The sequence below is a fragment of the Zonotrichia albicollis genome, chromosome 1 (genome assembly GCF_047830755.1).
Source record: "Zonotrichia albicollis isolate bZonAlb1 chromosome 1, bZonAlb1.hap1, whole genome shotgun sequence".
Lineage (NCBI taxonomy): Eukaryota > Metazoa > Chordata > Aves > Passeriformes > Passerellidae > Zonotrichia > Zonotrichia albicollis.
In genome coordinates this window covers 132,351,066-132,371,806 of record NC_133819.1, presented here as the reverse complement: position 1 = coordinate 132,371,806, position 20,741 = coordinate 132,351,066, and the positions used below count along the sequence as shown (strand labels likewise).

Genomic DNA, 20,741 nt, shown 5'->3' with positions numbered 1-20,741 from the left:
TTTGACAAGGGCATGTAGTGGTAGGACAGGAAGGAATGAACTAATAATAAACTAAAAGAGTCCAGGTTTAGATTAGGTGTAGGGAAGAAATTCTTTACTTGAACAGATTGCTCAGAGAAGTTGTGAATGTCCCATCCCTGGCAGTGTTTAAGGCCAAGTTGGATGGGGCTTTGAGAAACCCAGTCTAGTGGAAGGTGTCCCTGCTTACGGCAGGGAGGATTGGACTACTTGATCTTTAATGCCCTTTTCAACCCAAGCTCTGTGTGATTCTTTCTCACCATTCCACTGCCATTAACCATTCTGGGCACTTACCTCACACACACACACACACACACACACACACACACACACACACAAAAAAACCCCATATAATGATCAAGTATCAGGACATTTTTATTATATACTGGAGAACAAATTTATATTGCCCAAGTATTCTTAATTGTGCTTTGTCCTATTTCTCCTGAATTTTCACAGCACTTGTCAGAGTTTGTTTAGACAGTAAACCTGAACCTATTTGCCTTTTGAAATTGTAAAGTACTGTTTTTGCATTTTCCTTTTAGAAAACTCTTGCAACAACAAACGTCTGGACCTTGTCTTCATCATTGACAGCTCTCGCAGTGTGAGTCATTATGACTTTGAAAAAGTGAAGGAGTTCATTTTGACCATCTTGCAGTTTCTGGACATCAGCCCTGACGCCACGCACGTGGGTCTGATTCAGTACGGCAGCACCGTCAAGCAGGAGTTTGCACTGAAGACCTTCAGGAGGAAGCAGGACATCGAAAGAGCCGTGAGGAGGATGATGCACCTCTCCACTGGCACCATGACTGGACTGGCCCTGCAGTATGCAGTGAACATTGCATTTTCAGAGACAGAGGGGGCTCGACCTCTGAGGCAGAATGTGCCCCGAATTATCATGATAGTGACAGATGGGAGACCTCAAGATCCTGTGGCAGAGATTGCTGCTAAAGCGCGTAACTCAGGAATCCTAATTTTTGCTATTGGAGTGGGAAGAGTGGATATGAACACTCTGAAGTCCATTGGGAGTGAACCACATGGAGAACATGTGTTTCTGGTTGCTAATTTCAGTCAGATTGAAACATTGACCTCTGCCTTTCAAGATAAACTTTGTGGTAAGGTTTTTATCTATGGATTTGAATATATAGATGAAAGTGAAACAGAAAAAATAAGCATTATCATTAAACTTTTTTTTTTTACATGAAACCTTATCTGTTAGAACATATGTATTGAAGGGAGATTAGCCAAACAATATCCAAAACAGCAGTCACACATATGGGGAAAACTCATGCTACTTTTAAGTGCCATAAAAAATTATTTCATTGCTCGTGGTCGTAAGCAGTTAGGCAAACACACATATAATGATTTTCCTATTTATTACATAATAGCAATAAATTTATGATTTATGATATTTGAATATTAGCTAAGTTTTTTCATCTCTTCATTTTAAGAGTGGTCTCCCTTAGCAGTGAAACTTTTAACTGCTGGACAGTCTTTCAGTTCTTTAAATAATCTTGAGAGTCCATTAATTCCTCTTCCAAAGCTTACATACGAATTCTATGCAAAGAATCATTTCTGTATATGTCTTATGGCTGGAAGTGAAACACAGACTTAGAAGGTTTTGTATTCCATCTGTTTTAAATACAGGAAGTTAGGAAAAGCCTTTACAGTGACATTATTTATTCATCCAATAAGGTAAATATTTAAATAAGCATTAACTTACAATGGAGATATCACTTCCATCTGTAATTCCCTGATAAGGAATTACCTTTTGCAAATATCATGGCATTTGTAATTAATTTTATTTTAATCTATGTGCTTGGTAGACTTTTTCATTTATTCCTGAGATAAATGTGAAAATATTTCCTGCAACTTTGACCTTTAGCTGATGTCTTTTCATTAGAATCCAGAAAAAGAATGCAGGATAAGATTAAATGATCATTCATGTCTAGGGATGCTTTTGCCAGGAAAGAAATGCAGCTTATTGTAAGGATAGTCTGGAGGATTTTCCTTACTTGATCTTTTCCAAAATTGTTTCAAAGAGCAGCTGAACTGTCTCAGCAGAAAACACCAACACAGACAGTCATCAGATAATAGATTTTTTCCCATTTCTTCCTTGCTGTATTATTATCTGGCATAGTAGGATATATTTAAAAACCAAGAAAGAGTAAACTAATCATGGATTCAGAGTTTAAATGGAATGTGCAGCAAATGCTGATTTTTTAGATTTTGTTTTAGAAACAAATCCCATACAAATAACATTTACTTGGTTGGGATTTTTTTCTCACTGGGCCGTATCCAATAAGTTTATTAGAGTTTTTAGCTCACTTTTAATCAAAATTATGTGTTCCTCAGTGAAGCCACCCCCCACTGCTGATGGAGGACTGTGGAGGTGACAAGGATAGCAGTAGCCTCCTGCCCCCAGGAAATGCCTCCACAGGATTTGCTGTGCTGAGAATTCAAAGCGAGATCCTAAGACATGTTTAAAAACTCAGATCCAGGTTCAACAGAGAGTTTAAACTGTTAGATTCATATGGATTTCAACATAAGGCGCTAAACTGGAGATAGGATCCATAACATTTTATTTGCTCTTGACTGTGAAGCAGCATTCAGCTTGATGAATTTCAAGAGAGTAATTCTAGGAAGCAGAGGCTATGGTTGCTCTCTTGAAATTCATCATTCCTCCAAGAAATGTGGTTAGTTTAAATCCTCCCAGGTGTGGACCCAGAGGCAATATCAGTAGCTGAGTGGAACATCTGGACACCTTGTTTCTTTGCTAAAGCAATTGAAGGCACCCCTGTGGTCAAGCCTTCTGGAATGCTGTCTGCTGGGCTTCGTGTTGTGGGAAAAGACCTTGGCCCCTGAGCTGTCCTTGTGTCTGAATCACCCTTGTGTCTGTGGGAATGTCTTCATGGTTCCTGTGATGACAAGAGAAAACCATGGCTAAATGATGAAGCTTTGTGGGGAAAACAAGAAGTAAGCCAAATTAGCCACTGCTTACTACTGGATGGGGGAGACTACTAAGTACCCAGGACCTATATTCTCAGAAGAATCCCTGTGAACTGTGATCTATTCTGTTAAGTCAGAGGTTCCCTACAGTTGCTGCCCCTGATTGTTAAAGGTTTGGGGGTATCAGAAACACCAGATGAAGCCAGGACCCCTTTTTTATTACTAGTCAGTAAGGTAAAACAGAAGCAAGGAGTATCCTAGACAAGAGTTGAAAACTCAGAAAATGTCACTGGAAATGGGAACAGAATCCAGGAAAGGAGATGGAGATTAGATGAAGTGTGAGGAAGACAGGACTTGGAATGGAGCAATCAGGAGCAGATAAAGTCTTTATTATATTCCTGTAAAGTAAATAGCAATGTCATCCCCATTTTACACTGGAGGAATGGAGGAAGAGAAACAGGGTTAAGTTTGTCAAAACTAACTTAATATTTGACTATATCTAAAGTTACCTCCACTAACTTTAAATATTTGACTCAGTGCAATCCCTGATGTGATTTTCAGGCATGTAACATTTTTGGACTAATACAACATGTTATTCACAGCTCTACAGCCATCACTTGCACTCTTGCAAATCCAGATTCAGGTCTCTATCTGAACAGTTACAGTGTGAAGGCTGATGTTTCCTTGAAGATACTGATACTATTGTCTTGCCCAAAATCAAATAAGGACCCTGTGATATAGAGATAAGATCTAAGTTCCAACAAGGCTCATGTTCAGATTCCTTAACTATGAGATCACCCTATTACCTTCCTATGGTCACCAAACACCTCCTGCAACAGATGAGGTTGCAGAAATCATTCAGAGAGCAGACTCCACCACAGAAATCAGACTAATGACCAGAGTATCACTGCTTTGAAATGGGAGTAACAGAAACACTTCAGAATATGTACACTGTACTTCTGTGGTAGATGGGAAAATTGGTAACAGACAGCAACAATGTGCTCTCAGAAGGAATGGGAGTTATTGGAGTCATTGAATGCTTTCATTTTCAGAATGACAGAAAGATGACAAGACAAGAAGTCAAAGTAGGTCTGTGTTCACATAAATAAAAGTACTTGAGAAGATTTATTATGGGAGAAATTTGTGAAATCCAAGAAGCTGATTAAGATTAGGGAATTGTGGTGGTTTGTGTGTTAGCAATAAATACTTAACTCTAGTAACCGTCCCAAAGGGCAGATACATAGTATATATCTTAAAATCACGTGTGGGTTTTTTCCACAAGTACCACACCTATCAGGTTAAGATACTTTGCAGGCTTCTGTTGTGGCTTTTAGAAGATTACTGTCAATATCTATTCCATAAATTTTACTATAGTTTTGTCGACCTAGCGTATTAGGAACACACCAATCCCTGATTGCTGTTGGGCAAAATAGATACTTTTCCACACAAAGTTCTCTGAGAAGTAATTCACCTATATATTATAAGAGATTACATACAAGCAATGCTGCAGTGGAAAAAAAAATCAAGATTTCCTAATCCCCAAATACTGCTCTGGAGAAAAATGGTTCAACAATGAATTTGACTGAATGAGCTGTCATTCTTTTTCTCTTTCATTGGCTGTCTGCTGCATTTTAATACCTGCTATTAGAGACATAAAATACAAACAGAACAAAAAAAGACTCAGAAGGACTTACAATCTGGAGGGTAGCTCTACTCAGCTCCTGCATAATGAATCTTGGAGATGCATATCCTCAATGTCGTCACGTATTATTTGCACATTCCTCAACATAATAACTAAGCAAGCAAAACAGTGTCTTCATTAAGTTGTTTTTTAATAATTCTTCTTTATTATTGGGTACTGTGTGGTGATTTTCTTCATGCAAGAAATTGAATGTCCTCTAAATCAGCTTACACTTAAGTTTCACTTATTTTCTAAAGCTGATTATAATAGGTTTGTTTCATTGTCTTCATAGGGCCACCAAATGATTAGCTTTTTCAAATACTCCTTTGTGTATTTTTATTTTCTTAAGATCTCATTTTTTATCTTTACTAGCTACACTTAATTTGAAATTTCTGAGTTACTTCACTAAAATTTTCAACATCAGTTTTTTTTCAGTTGTGACCACAAGTAATTAGGACCAGCAGCTAATAATGTTTTCCTTTTTTTCTTTCAGTGCCTCATATGTGCAGCATAGTTGAGCATCACTGTGATCACTTCTGCATAAACACCCCTGGCTCCTACTTGTGCAGATGTAAACAAGGATACATTCTGAATGCTGACCAGAAGACTTGCAGCAGTATGTTATCTTTCTTTTCTCTTTCATACTCCCAAAAAGGGTTTAACATCACTCACCCTTTCTGTTGGGGTCATAAAGAACTGAGGTCAGTACATTTTAATGATAATCATCAGAAAGTGTCTAGAAAGGTGAAGTTGTAATTCTTTTTCTTGCTTTAAGTGAAGTTCTTACAAATCTTTCTGAAGTATATCCAGCTGAATTTTATACACAACTCTGCAGAGGTACACTGTAACTATATGAAGTTACATTTTAATTTTATTGGTATTTTAACTTCAACAATTAAAAACAACCAAATCAGTAACTTTATAATTTCAAATGGAGTGAATTTATATACTTTACTAATTTGTTCAGCTAGCAACAGTACTAAAAGGTACAGAATGGTGCACTGGACCCTATACTAGAAAACTGTGAAATAACCTGACGTTCTGAAAAGCTCTTTCTAACTGCTGGTGGAAATATAAGGGTTTGCAACCTTTTAAAGAATGGTTTCTGAAGACTTGCTTATGCTCTCATTCCTCTCTTTAAAAGAGAGGAAATTTTCAGTTTTGAGTAATTGGCTGTATAGTTTATAATAACAAACTTTATTTCCCTTTAATTTTGATTTTTGTGATCAGTATTTTGTTAGTGCATTTTAAATTATTTCCTAGTAATTAACAGCAATTTACATCAGGGGGATATGTCAAATTTATTTCTGTATCCACCTTATTTTAAAGACATTATCTAACACTATATTTAATTACTTGTGGAAAATGTACATGCTAAAAATTCAAGTTTTTATTACACAGCAGTGTACAGATTCATATGAAAGTGCATGGATTCAAATTGAAGCTGCTAAACTGATTTTAGCCAGAAAAAAATTTTGAAAAACATCTTTTCAAGAAACTGTGGGAGACAGTCATCATGAGAGCATAGGATGTAGCTCTTACAATTGATAATTTAGAACTAAGGTGAAGACTGCAGGCTTAAATCCCATCACTGTATTTGATGTTCTGTATCTCAGGAGAGTGCCATAAAACTGCCAGGTGTCTTGAGATTAGTGGACTCTTAGTCTCTCTTGCTTAGAGTTGTTTTATATCAAATATGAAGCACCAATGAAACAGTGAAGGTATGTAAATAAATTTAAAAGAAATTAATTACAAGTTTGAAAAAATCTTTCTTTATTTTCTCTTCTTCTTTTTACTCTGTTACATTTCCATAGTTTTTCTCAGCCAGCAGTTCAACATTTGGGCATTGCACTGCTTCAAATACAGGTTAATTTCCAAGAGTTTTGGAATTGTATGTAATTTTCCTGCTAGTGACCCAGGCACAGTAGCCCTCAATATGCTCCCTCTCTACCATTTTTCAAAGCCCTTTGCTGCATTGCTTTACCTTGTTTTTTAGCTATGATATCTATTAGTGTTCCCCACTTACCTCTCACATGATTTTTTTGATTTATCTGCTTTGATCATCAATCAATCAGATGGTACCAGATTGCAGTTTGATCAATATGAAAGGGAAATTAGTCCTTCAATGTGTTTGCAGCCTTTGGGTTTTTTACATCACCAAATTATAAATTAATTTTGGCAATTAGCACTGGAAATCTGAGAGTCATCAAACTGGCCTTAAATGTGCTTGGATGGTGCAAATCACTGGTGAAGGAGAGAGATGATGCCCTATCAGTCTAGAGGAGGTCAAACAATTAAGTCTAAAAACCCCACAGAGATGTAACAGAATTCATGAGGATGGAGAGTCAAGCCCAATGGGGGCAGCTTAGTTCTGGAGGTAGGAGAACCACAGTGAAAGAAAAATGCACAGTCTGAGAGTATTTTAGTTACCTTCACTAGCTGTTCATTGCCCACAAGTGCACAGAGACAATGGATTCCTCACTTGATATCTAAGTAAAATAAATCTTCATCATGTTTATGTTAAGTACAATACATGATCAACATAAACCAGATGTATTTATCTAAGGTTTGGTCATATTGGCAACTCTTCAATGAACAAATAGTTTCTTTACATATACAATTTAGCACTTTCTGAATTAAACAATGCAGAAAAGATGAATGCTATGTAGCTAATGTTATACTGTCTTTTCATTCTTTTGTTAGACTCTGTTTTTATTGTTCTGTTCCCTTTTTTTTCATGTTGTGAGAGTATATGCTATCAATACTCAGTTCTTTAAAGCCCTTAACAAAATGGCTTTAATCAGCAATGAACTGGCAACTTCACTTCATGCTAGGAAATGGGTTTTTTTAAACTAAAAATATTCTTACATTTGTTTAATTATTATGTTTTTGCATCCATGGAAGGATGCTCCTTTTGTGTACTGTGGTCTAACTTTTCTAGAGAAGAGTGTTTGTGTCAGATAATGGGTATTCTTTACTTATTACACTGTATTTGTTTGTTTAACTAATCTCTCCCATTCTTCTCTAGAGATGCTCGAATCTTACATTAATAAACAAAATTATACAAAAGAGGAATGTAGCTGAAACAAGCTGGAAAATTATCTATTTGTGGGTGTTTACACTGGAACAAAAGAGTTAAGCGACTGTTTATGCTGTTCATCATGCCGCTTGATATGAAGCAGACAGCTATAAAAGAAAATTTGGTTTTGCTTGGCTGATTTCCTCAAACATGTTCCAAAAGCCTATTTTGTAGCTGTAAATGACCATTATGTGTTGAGCAGTCTTTGAACAACACAAAGCACTCTGCTTTCCAGAGCTTTCGCTGGGGAAACTTGGGGTTCTCATAAAGCTTTAGTCTGTTGAAAAGAAAGCCCAATGTGCTTTATTTGGCTAGGTGCTGAACTGACCTCATTTGTCATGGTCATTTTTTTGAGATGATTTGCATGGGAGGGGTGACTTTCTATGGTATTTTGCAAAAAAATGAAAAATTCTAAAACCCAGAAATTAAATATGCCTGAGTTTTTTGCTGTTGTGTTTTCCTTTTCTTTCCCTTTCCAACCTCATCATCATTTATCTGGTTATGCAAAATAAAGCCCCAAAAATACATAAATAAACACGATTACTTTTCTTTAAAAAAAATCCCTGAAAAATGCACTTTGAACATTTTAGGGAAACATACCTCAAGGACTTCTACTAGACACCATTGGTCCATTAATAGTCTTTGCCATCAACTGAAGGAATGAGTGCTTCAGCTTTGAGTGATCCTATTGTCTTTCACTGTTTGACAGAACATTGGCATGATCTGTGTTAAAATGAGCTCATCTCTAAAGAGCTGTCCATAGCTTCCTGAAATTTATTTTGATCTATGGTCTACCTGTGCATTGTAGAAGGTCAAAGAATGTCATACTCATGCAATTATGTGTTGTAGCTCAGGACCTTTGTGCTGTGGAGAAACATGCCTGTGAGCAGATTTGTGTGAACACACCTGGGTCCTATGTCTGTCAGTGCTATGAAGGGTATGAGCTTGATGCAGATGGAAAGAGCTGTGTTGGTGAGTATGAATTCAGCAATTCACATTTATCTCTTGACAAAACCAAAGTAAAACTCAATATAAAAGAGTATCTACTTTAGCTACAGACAAATATGTTCTCCTGTATGAGTGGTAGGTGAGAAAGCACACATAATTGACATGTTTGTAGGCCTTTACTGATAATGAATGGTGTCTTGGGAAAATTGTTCCAACCAATTTCACACAGAAAGTAATTTTCCATTTTGACAACACACCCGATGTTTTATTCAAGATCCATGTAGGTGGCCAGCAATGTACTGGCATGACATATGTGGCCATTAAAAAACAAAGGCAGACAAAGTCGGTAGCTGCTCTTCAGACAGAAGTTATGCACAGAAAAACTTTAAAGAGGACAATTTTTTGATGTTTTTTCACTTGATTTTATGGTGATGTGAGGAGACATTTCAACTCCTTTTTGGAAAGGTTGACTTTAAGGACAGTTTAACCACTTTAGGAAACCATCCACTATATGCCTCTAATTTTCACTGCAGGCAACGTGGAAATAAATATAACTTCCAAGAACTACAGCTCAAAAGAGAGAGTGTGGAAATATGGTACTATAACTCTTTAACACAAAACATACTCCCCTCTGTATTACTCTGTAAATATCTCAGTCTTCTTCTCTGTTCATATGTGGTAAATACTTCTGTTACAATTTCTTTTACAAGTCTATGTACCTATTCTTGTAAACTTTTCATTCCATGCTCCATTCTGAGAAAATACTGTCTTCTGTCTTCTGTTTCCACTGCAAAAAGCCCTAGTGAGATCTGGATACAAAATTACATTATTTGTTAGGTATTCTCTTCAGGCAAGCACTTAGATGCATGCTTAATTTCAAACACAAATTGAAGTGCCATGGAAATGAATCCAAGTCAGTCCTTGGCCTCAATTCTGCCACAGGCTGCCACAATGCTTTTGTCCAACAGCCTACTCTTTCTTGTCATTTTAAGACAGCTCTAGCATATCTTCCTCTTATTACCTTCAAAAAGCTATTGGCTTCCAGGATAGCCCTGTTTTGAAATGCAAAATAGGTGACAATTTATAGGTGACTTTCTTCATGTAGCTTCATGCAAGACACACAAAAAAGATTTTGAGATTTTTTAGGCCTGGGATAACATGAGGTTTTGAAGAATATTCACTTTGTGCTTACTCTTCAGAAATGTTTCCTTTACTTGTTGGCTTCATGATTTCAGTATAGGATATTTGAAGGTCTCAATATAATTTGTCTCCAGCATAATTTGGCCACTCATATACCATTTTAAGAACCTGTTTTTTGAAACCAAATTGCTTTGAAAATGCAGATAATATTGGTTATTTAGGTAAGTTTTTATGTTCTGGCCCAGATTTCTATATCTAACATTCACCTAATAACCTTAGCTGACTCTCTTGACTTACTTGTGTTAGAATAAAGGACATACTTCTCTGCTATTTATTTGACTATATCCTGAGACAGGAAATCCGTGACTCCTGGTAACTTCTTTCATCCCTGATTCTTTCCTATTGTGTATTCTAATCCAAAATATTCATGCTTAGTGTCATCAGCTGTTGTTACTATTTTCTATTAAGCTGAAGTTCCTTGACAGCCCAAGATATTCCTTCCAGGAAAGTAACTACCAGAGCTTTCATTGTGGTGAAATTCTTTGTATGTCAAGTCTAATATTAATTTTGTAATAAATGCGAAATCTATTTTTGTTATTTAAAACTTCAGAATATTTCTATGCCACTATTACATTTCTTGCATTGGTGTTTGGGACTTTTGTCTGTTAATAACTTGTCTGCAAAGTCTGGGGTGATTGCTGTTTGGAGGCATGATACATCTTTGATGTTTTTTTCCCTACCTCCTCACTGACTCTCTTTGGCTTGAAGAGATACACATTTATTATGAGCACTATTGTTGACATTTAAAGATTTCATATTCTCTCTTCTATTATTTTCAAAATAGAGCATGCATGGGTTCACTGTCTTGTCTTTTACAGGAGTTCTTCTTCTCCACTTGATTTCTATTAATTTGTACCTTTTAGTAACAAAACATGAATACATGCTATTCATACCACTGCAATAATTAGCAGTATTAATTGGAATTTTAAAGCACATTATTAACATTTCTATTTTTTATTTTTCTTTTTCACTTGCATATTTGGCACTTAACTTTTAAATTTGTTACTGATGTACAAGAATGGTTAAATGTATATTAATTATATTTGGTCTATGCAGAACTTAGTTTCTCTACATTTCTTGAACAGGAAAAGATTGGGTAATTTAGGAATTTGATGCTAATTTGTCTGCAAATCTTATTGACAGCCTTTAGAATTTGACTTTTCAGGTTTGTACAGCTTGAGATTTTTGAGGAATATGCTACTACTAAGAATGTACAGTTTCTGCAGGTGTGATCACCAATGAATAATCATTCTTGCTGGAAAATTTTTTAAGGGAGACTATGTGTAGTACTGACTCAATAGTGATAACTCTCAGTTTTCATTACTCCTAAGCTAGCTAATCCTTCCTTTCTGTCAAGTATTTATTATCAAATGAGCAGGATATGAATAAAGATCTTGATGCACACATATACTAGAGATCACTGAGAATAATAACAATTTTGCAAAAAGCAGTGACTTCATTAAGGTTAATCACTCCTCCCCTTCCAGAGAATGAAAAGAGAATTTCAGTAGGAAATATGCATTGTGATATTCTTGGAAAGAGTCATAGGTTTCCATCTAAGATCTCTGTGATTTCTAAAGTTTTAACTCCAGCAAAAGCAAATTAGAAAGTACCGAAACTTCATTTCATGGGCATGTTTATTAATTTTTTCTGATGGGTTAAGTTAAGGATCAGTGGTGATATTAATTGCTTTATTGACATATGCCAGCCAGTTACCTGAATAGCAATAATTACATGAAATCTCACAGCCAGAACTCACAAGTATCCATTCAAGCTGACCACTGAACAACCAACCAATCTGGGAGTTTGCAATGCAGTTTATCAACAAATTTGTAGGATAAACAAAACTTGGAACTGTCTGCTCAGCAGTAAATCTAGACGGCAGGGCACTATCACTTTGCCTTTTTTGATCTGTTTTTCACATGGACAAAGTCCTGTCAGCTGATGTTTGCTGGTAATGAGCTACCCTTTCTCCATCAGGCTGCTGGACACTCAGTCTCTCCACCTTGGTGTTGCTGGACATGCTGTCTTCTCTTTCCTGGCACTAGTGTTAGTTAGACTGTATCCATCTTGATGCCCTTGCTGGGCTTGGATCCCTTTTTCTTGGCAGTGGCTTGGCTGCTGGCACTACTGGATTTTTTTGGCTGCTTCTTAGGTTCTTATGAGTCTTCCCTGAGTGTGTTTTGTTCTTCCCTCATATTCTTTTTCATCCTCCTTATGCCTTTACTTGCTTTACGCTAAAAGAACCCCTTATGAGAAAGGTGACCCATGCAGTCCATGGTTCAGAGAGGGTAATGTAAGCACCCAGAGTGCAGAACTGCTAACTGGAAGTCAAAGATGGTTTTCATCACTTACTAATGCCAAGTGAGAAAAACAAGGTGGAACAAATATGCAGAGATGACAACTGAATTAATAGTTTGCTCACTAAAAAGGACACTAATAAATCATCTAGAAAAAAATTCTTATTGAAATAGACATGAGATAAAATTCAGAACAGTGAAATCTCAGGTTTTCACATTCTCATGTATATCTCATGACTTAGCATAAAATATGCTCTTCTCCCAGGGACATGGGAATGGTTCAAAGCTGTGCCAGGGGAAGTTTAGACTGGACATTAAGAAGCATTTCTTTAGCAAGAAGATGGTCAAACACTGGAACAAGCTTCCTACAGGAGGAATGCTGTAGGAATGTGGATGCTCCAAACCTGTCAGTGTGTGAGAGGCATTTGGGCAAAGTCAACTCTGAGCTGGTCAAACAGTTGAACTAAATGGTCACTGTGTGTCTCTTCCAAATGAATATTCTATTTTCACTCTTATAATCATTAGTTGGGCAGTTGTAGATATTGCAATAGAAATTAATTTTGTTAAGGTTTAAATGCAGAGGAAGAGGTAACTTTACAAAGGCATCCATATGGGTTATTTCTCAGGCATGATGCTAAATTGCATGTATTCTTTGGCCTACTTATTTCTTAATGCGCCTTTTAAGCACTTGAAAATGTGCACATTGGAATTAAGAGGAAAGTTATTTGTATGGCACATTATATCCCTGAAATACATATTCAGTAAATAAATTTTAATATGAATCGATTCTGGAAACAGGAAGGTTCCTGCAAGGAAAATGGTATCACATAGTAGCCAGAAAGTAATTTGACTTGATTCAACAGAAATATTCTGAAGGGTTAAAAGAAACTCTTTCAAAGTAGCTGAATAGGTTATCTGCTTTCCTGACTAGATGATCTTGATTAAATATAGTAGCACACTTGAGTGTGCATGATTTACATAGGTGGGGCAATTGAAGAAAAAAATGATTGCATTAAAACAAATTACTGCCTCTTAAAGAAATTTGTGAGGCTCAGCAGTATAAAACAGTGAAAAATTTTACTTAGTTGGCAAAGAGGAACCTGTCTTTGTAGGAAGCTAAGTACATTACTGTCTTCTGCAGAAAGAATCAGGTATGCTTTTATAATGTAGGCGTGGTAGCTCTTTGTGGGCAGAGCACCAGCTTTGTGACTTATCTTTAATTTCTTCTAAGACTTTTGTTGTGAAGATGAAGCTTAACCTGCAAAGAAATTTTTTAAATCCTTTAATTTCTTTAGCAACTTTGAATCGACTTGTGTAATAAATGACCAGAGTTATGAAATAGATGACAGGACTGCCTGTGACTTTTTTTGTCCCTTGCATTATATAAGCAGAATATCCATGGTGAATATCAGCCTGAAACTCTCAGGCTTTGCAGTTGTAGCTACTTTGCACAGAACGAATCTGGAGCACATTAGAAGAAATGAATGTACTATGACAGTCCTCAGTGTAGAAGATAATGCCAAGATTTTCCTATAAACTCAGGCTACAGAACCAGCTCTTGAGAATTAACACAGCTGGTAGGGAACTAAGGAAAAGTAGAGCAATTCCAGGACTGGGACTTCAGAGACAGAAGACTAAATCAAACAAACTTTTCTATGCCCTGGACTACAGTGTGAACATTGGACAGAGATGCTCACTGATGCATGGTTTCCAGATCTGAGAAAACATGTTGAGAAAGCTCCTGACAGTCTGAGAGCTGATAAATGTTCAAAATTGAGAAATTATTCAGGATTCATTTAAAATCTGATTTACCAACTGTTGTTGTGAGTGCACTACTTTTTCCAGACAAGCTTTTCAACACAGCAATTACATCAGCTTTTCCTTTTTTTATAGCTACTGTGTGTCTCTAGAACCATAATATCCATGCATAACAGTTCTGGGTTTTTTTTCCTAATTGCACGTTCGTCTTGTTCTTTTTCAGTTGTGGACTACTGTGCTTTGGATAACCATGGTTGTCAACACGAATGTGTTAACACCAAGGACTCCTATTACTGTAGATGCCACCCAGGGTTCATTTTAAATCCAGACAAAAGAACTTGTGGAAGTAAGTTGTGATAAAGTTTAATTATGAACAGTTTATACTTTTTCTGTCTTCCAGCTGCCAGCAGCAGTCCTCCCACTTGTCCTGAGAATGCTGACTAATGCATCAGATATAGAAATGCATCAGGTTGGAGTGCCCTGGAAGCCAAAGGTCTTGAAAGCAAAGCAAGTTGTTTTGAGGGGAGGCCCTAAGGGTAAAGGTCCCTCTTATGAACAGGAAACTTAACATGAAACTCAGCTCTTTTTCAACAGCAAAAAGCTGAAGCTTTGCCTTGGATTTCTCTTTGATTATTCTTTTTTTTTTTTTTTTGGGGGTTAGAATATAATCTCCCTATCTGGGTAAACAAACAAGTCTGTGCAAAACAATTTATAATCAGTTTGCTTTGTAAGATGATCTAAAATAATCAGTAGTTTCCCAATCAGAAGAAACATTGCAGTCTGTTTTTCTGTGGATTTTTCTCCAGAGTGAGTTCTCTGATGGTGTGGCAAAGCCCTATCAGTATCTTCTCCCAGGTTTCCGTGTTTCCACCAGCTTATAATAACTTCATGGCTTGCTTGTTTGTTGTTTGTCAAATTCCATACCAGGCTAAAAAGATTAAAAAATTACTGGAATGAAGAGTGGACATGAAGTGGAGGAGATCTGACAGACCAGAAAATATTCATGCCAAGGCCTCCCATAATTGGGAAACAAAGCTAAAACCTCCACAGTGTTTAATGTTCATAACTCCCTTTAAGGAAATGTCAAGGGAAAACCTTAATGTACCTTCCTGGTTACCTTTCTTCATAAATGTGGGCTTTGATAAAGAAATATTACTATTGTGCCTGTATGCAGGAAAGCTCCATTAGTTTTAGACTATTGCTGCTGCCAGTGATGAATTTAGCCCATATTATTGAATAATATGTTCAAACATTATTTCTGAAAAAATGTATCAGTATACAACTGCATTCCTGTGTGAGGGGCATTTCAATCCTTCTGATGAGAGATTTGGTTAGCCCATAGGTTGTATTTATATTGTGTATTATGGTTGATATCTATTCCATTTAAATTTAACATTTAGGGAGAAAACATGTAATCCAGTCTGTATATGTGTTCTTACCATCAAGGAAAAGAGACACACTTCTCAAAGGTGAACCCTTCCAATTCTGACACAAATTTATGGAAGTGCCTGTATTTTCCTTGAATATACAGGGTGTCTCAATGACTTACCAGACTGGACACATAATTTTTAGATGGTCAGAGTCAGGGAAGATGAAATTTCTGCTTCCCAAGGGCCAGAGTATTTGTAGTGGTTAACATCATTTGTAGATTGTATTAACATTCCCATTTGTCAAGTATCTATCAGCTAAGGGCTGGCTAATTATACTTCCATATATATATCCATACCTATCTGAAATCTTATTTTAGTTGCCCAAGCACAAGTTTTTGTTAATTTCTTTGTTTTAAGAATTTGGATTTTGAGCAGTGTTTTCTCCTCCAGTTTGAACCAAAGAAAGTCCTTAAAACTGCATAAACATTTCATATTCCTTGACTGATTTTTAGTTTATGGCCTAACTGTATGCATTATTTTAACACATTTAAATCGATGATTCACAGCATGTTGACATCTGAGGGAGTATTCTGGGAAAGTAGTATTTCAGGCTTGACCTGTCTCTATCCTTTATCTGTTGCTTGAGACAGTATATTAGGCATAAATAAGCACAAATAAGACTTACTAAGCCACTATTCCTTACACTTGATATCCTCTGAGCTTTGTGGATAAGTTAAAGCATGAATGAAAGAACTGTGTAGCTCTTAATGCTGCAAAAGTCAAGACAGCACGAGAGCTCTTCAGAGCAAAAGTGTCCCCTAGTTCCCATATGTTATAAATCACACTGAGTTTGAGTCTGCATAAACAATGCCAACAAACTACAGATCACTGGATTTAAAATGTTTGTGACTTTAAAAATTTAACATAAATTTCTACATGTTTGGCTTATGTACTGAGTCTCAGGGAACATGGCCAACTAGTCAAGACTCACACATGCCAGAGCAGCTCTCTGCATCAGCAAGCAGGCCTGAGGCGCCCACTCCTGAGATCTCATGATTGTCTCACAAGCCTGACTTCCCTTTCAAAAATAGAAAGTAGGCCTTTATGCTCATGGCTACAAAGAAATGCATGGAAATATAAATGTTGTCAGTATGGTCGTGCATATCTAACAAATGTTTTCTCTGGGAGCTATTCCAAAGTTCTTAGAATGAAACACAAGGAGCAGTGCTCATGAAGCCAACCTTGCCAGCACCATCAGAGTGCTCTATTGCTGGAAGAGCACAGCAGGTTTGGTTTATCAGTGAGGCAGCTGGAGGACATTCAAGCCGCTATTAAGGAGATTCCTGCCACTCTTGCTGCTCCCCTCAAGAGGACAGATGGCAGCTTCTGCTTGTACTGGATGCTGCTGAGCCTCAATTGTTCTTTACAAAAGACCTGTTTCAGTTCTGGGTTCACATAATTTGTAGCTGGGCAAGGCTCTGTTAATATCCTTAACCTGGGCTGTGTTGATAAACATACTAGAAGAGTGGTTTTAGTATCCCAAACAGAATAGCCCCAAGGTTTCAACAAAGATAATACATATTTTTCAGCCCTTGTGGTCATCTTCAGAATCAGTTATCCAGGAAAAGTCTCTCCTTGAGTGAGCAAGGATTTGAGCAGGTAGATGCACCACAACACTGCTTAGGTCCAGAAGGCGTACAGCTGCATTCCTCTGGTGCACACACAAGGCTTTGTGGGTTCTGTCTCTTCAGTGCCCTCTTAAACAAAAATATATTTTCTAATTTTCATTTTAGTAAACAGATATCTCCATGTTATGTATAAATGTGTGTGCATATGCTGTCAGAAAAAGCTTTGGTAAAGGAAATGTTAATTAATGTTATCAATGTTAATTAATATACAGAGTGATGTACAGAAATTATAGTCCTTCTGAGTTTTCTTAGGAAGTCACATTCCACTTCATTTATTCTGAAAATATAGGTGGTTTATTATCACAAAGGGCTTTCATCATATATAAACAGTCAATTCCATTAATCTTCCACAAATCCAAAGAAAGAACTGTCCATGCCTCTGAAAGCAAATCACCTCTGGGAATAATAATTAATAACTTCTGGGATTAATAAAACCCCCTGAGTTTTCAGGTTGTATAATGAGGTGTTAAAAAGTGCCTGGACATTTTGTGAAGTGTGATTTATGTAATTGTGACTTGTTTATCTACTTTTGGCAGTGATAAGGGGTTAGGAGCATTTTTCACTAGTGTAAATAACCTACACTGACACAAAACTAAGTGATGGGCAGACTCTGCATCTAAGTGAATGTCAGGTTCATTGACTTCATCAATAATGATAAACTCCATAGGGGAAATATCTCAGTGCTTAGTGCACAATTGCTGTCCTTTCTAAGTTACTTTATCCACAAGTGGTAGCTGTTTCTAGACTGCTCATCTTCTCTTCCATGGGCATTTCAAGTGGAAGAACTGTGAAGCAAGCACTCAGATCTGTTAAAAACTTCCACAGTCCTGATGACTTGTTTGTCCTGCTATGATCTAATAAACAGCATTCAAAAGCATGTTTGTGTGTTTGTTACACATCATGTCTAACATGCTCTGAGTGAGTAGAGGCAATTTTGATGAGCAAATGTATAAGGCTTAGCTGCAAAATGTTAGGAAATATTTAAGATTCTAACTTCTCTACTGCATGAACTATTTATGTTCTGTAATAATTCTTTGTAGTATATGTCAGATGTACATCAGTATAGCAGATATTTGGAAAAAAAGGAAGCATTTTATTTTCATGGTTTGAAACAATGTGGTAAAACACCAAAATGGTGCCTAAGGGAAAAAAAAAAAGGCAAAAGAAAACAAAATAACTCATTTTACCTAGTTTATTTCCAAGAAATTGTATTACTCACTGGCACTAATGTTTTTGTTGTTTAGAACCAGACTATTGCTCTCTTCAGGACCATGGTTGCGAACAGGAATGTGTTAATACAGATGATTCCTATTTTTGTCAATGCCAAGAAGGATTTAGACTTAATCCAGATAAGAAAACATGCAAAAGTGAGTAATTCTTTGGACATAATAAAGTTCATCTGCTTTTATTTCTTGAACCTGAGTGAATTGTTTCCCTTCTGAAAAGAGGGAAGTTTTCTCTATAATTAAGGTTGAAACAAATGTTTTGTTATAAACTTGAACTTTAACTGAATGAATCATGTTGGGAATGTATACATTTCTCTGTTTTGTAGATTACTTTGTATATTAGACATTTTTGAAGACTTTTATGAAAACCTGAGGATTAGTGTAGGAAACAAAATTACTTAAAGTTCATTACTTATTTGAAACTTTCTGGCCTTGGCTTGTAAAGACATTAATAGCTTTGAAATTAAAAAAAAAAATCACCTTGTTTTACCCAGTTGGTTTAGCCAAGGACAGATACATTTCATCAGCTTGGAAATTTATTGAACAGACAACACAGCTATCAAAATAATCTTAGAGTCACCCAGGAAACTTTACAGTTTCCTAAAAAAATTATAAAAACAGCATGAGCAATGTTAGCGTTATAAACCAGTCACACGTGCCATTTACTTTAGAATGACTTAGTGTTACAGCTCTTTTACTTTAGAATGACTTAGTGTTACAGCTCTTTTTGACCGGAGGCCTGGAATCACAGCAGATTTTTACTGTGATGTGTTAAAGTTTAGAGAGAATTTATTCAGCAAAATGAAATAGCTGATCTCGTGACTCAGTTGTTGGGGGTAGAAAATTGTACTACTGATATTTTATGAATAATAAACTTGTTTGGAGCAATCTAATTCTATTTCTAGGCACTCATAAAATGTATCTGGTTTTGAAACTGTAGTTTTGTTCAGTCTTAAAGATACGTTCTCACAAAGCATTTTTGGCTACACAGTGCTGCTTTTGCAGTAATCCATGCTATTCTGCTTTTTATTATCTATATGGTATGTTAATACATTCAGGTTTTTATAGATTCAATAGCCTTGGTAGAGCAAATAGAGCCAATAGAGCAAAAGAACAGCATCGTATAAAATATTTATTGCCAAGGATGTAATTGCAAATTAAAGGCAAATTGTAATTCTCATTTGGGGTATTTTTCCTTATGGGGCTTTGGATTTGGCTGCAAATCTGGTGATGCTTCCAGGATTGGGCTCCTGTTCCAAATCTTGTTGTAACAAGGGTCATGTTAGCTAAGCTTGTGAAATAAAGCAGAATGTTTGCATATATGCCCTTTTCAGAAGTCAGGGACAGTAGGTGAGTGGTGACAAGCACCAGGCATTCCTCCTTCACCACCACGTGTGACTTCTGATGACTACAGGAGGAGATCTGTGGGGGTCAGAGGGAAGCCTTACATAGCTGAGTGTTTGCAGTCTGCTCTCAGGTCATCATCTCACTGGCAGCTTTAGTAGGCGTCCAAAGCACAGAATCCAGTATTGTTTGAGAAAAGAGAGTTTTTCTAAACCATTTTACTTTAGAAGCCGTTATGGCTGGCTCCAGTTTTTCTCTCCACAGAAGTAAACATCTGTGCTTTAGGTCAGCATGGCTGTGAACACGAATGTGTTAACATGGAAGAATTGTTTGTGTGCAAATGTATCCCAGATACACCCAAGAACACCATGGTGATACGTGCAGCAATGAGTGTGTCTCATGAACTGCAGTGGATAGTTTTCTGCAAGGGAGAGGTGTGAGCAGAGTGAGAAAACACTCCTGGGTCCCTTTTGAGATGCTTCTGAGTCATGCAAACCTATGTTACTGCAAAGTCCACCAGAAGCCAGGCCTAGCGAAATAATGCTGTGGTGAGATCCCTGATCCAACAGAGAACTAAAGCATCATTTTCTCCAATTCAAATAACTAGGGAAATGTGTTCAGCCTTTCACTCAAAGGCGCTGTGTAGCACAAAGGCAATGCTTGCTGCTGAACATCCATGTCATTGCTGTGGGCTGTGTAACCTGCACACCTCCTGCTGCTGCATGCTGCTATGTGGGGATGTGAAGAGACCCATCCCTTCTCTGTGTTTGCACCTTCAGTGATCCGTTCCATGAGGTGTCCTTTTTCAGAAGAATGTTGCTAAATGAAGGATTGGTGTTTCCCAGAGAAACCCAACAGCACTGCCCACTTGGCATCACCCAGTTTTAGAAGATAGTTTTATTGCAGAGAGCCATTTTGCATATCACCTAAAGCATTGGCAGCATTTTTCCCTGATGCAGTTACAACCTACTTTTCCAAAGGAATACTCAGTCACTGAAGTTTTTAAAACACTTCGTAGGACAGGGAATAATAATTTTTAAAGAAACTGTGATAAGGGCATATTTAAGGTAACCTGGATGAGTTGCAACTTTTTGACAATTTTAGTTTTAAATTACCTCAATTTGAATTTCTAAAAATTAATATATTCCAAGACATTCCTTGTTTGTAAAAACAGTGAGCCTTC

The 20,741-nt window shown here is 36.8% G+C and overlaps 1 protein-coding gene across 9 annotated transcripts in view; it reads left to right on the top strand.

Moving 5' to 3' along the window:
- MATN2 (matrilin 2) overlaps window positions 1-20,741 on the top strand; it is a 65,421-nt gene that overhangs the window by 22,629 nt on the left and 22,051 nt on the right. For all 9 annotated transcript variants that reach the window (XM_074554604.1, XM_074554596.1, XM_074554580.1 and 6 more), the window contains exons 3-7: window positions 561-1,130; window positions 5,139-5,261; window positions 8,574-8,696; window positions 14,154-14,276; window positions 18,233-18,355. In XM_074554604.1, coding sequence (XP_074410705.1) covers window positions 561-1,130; window positions 5,139-5,261; window positions 8,574-8,696; window positions 14,154-14,276; window positions 18,233-18,355 — 1,062 coding nt within the window. The remainder of the gene's footprint in view (window positions 1-560; window positions 1,131-5,138; window positions 5,262-8,573; window positions 8,697-14,153; window positions 14,277-18,232; window positions 18,356-20,741) is intronic.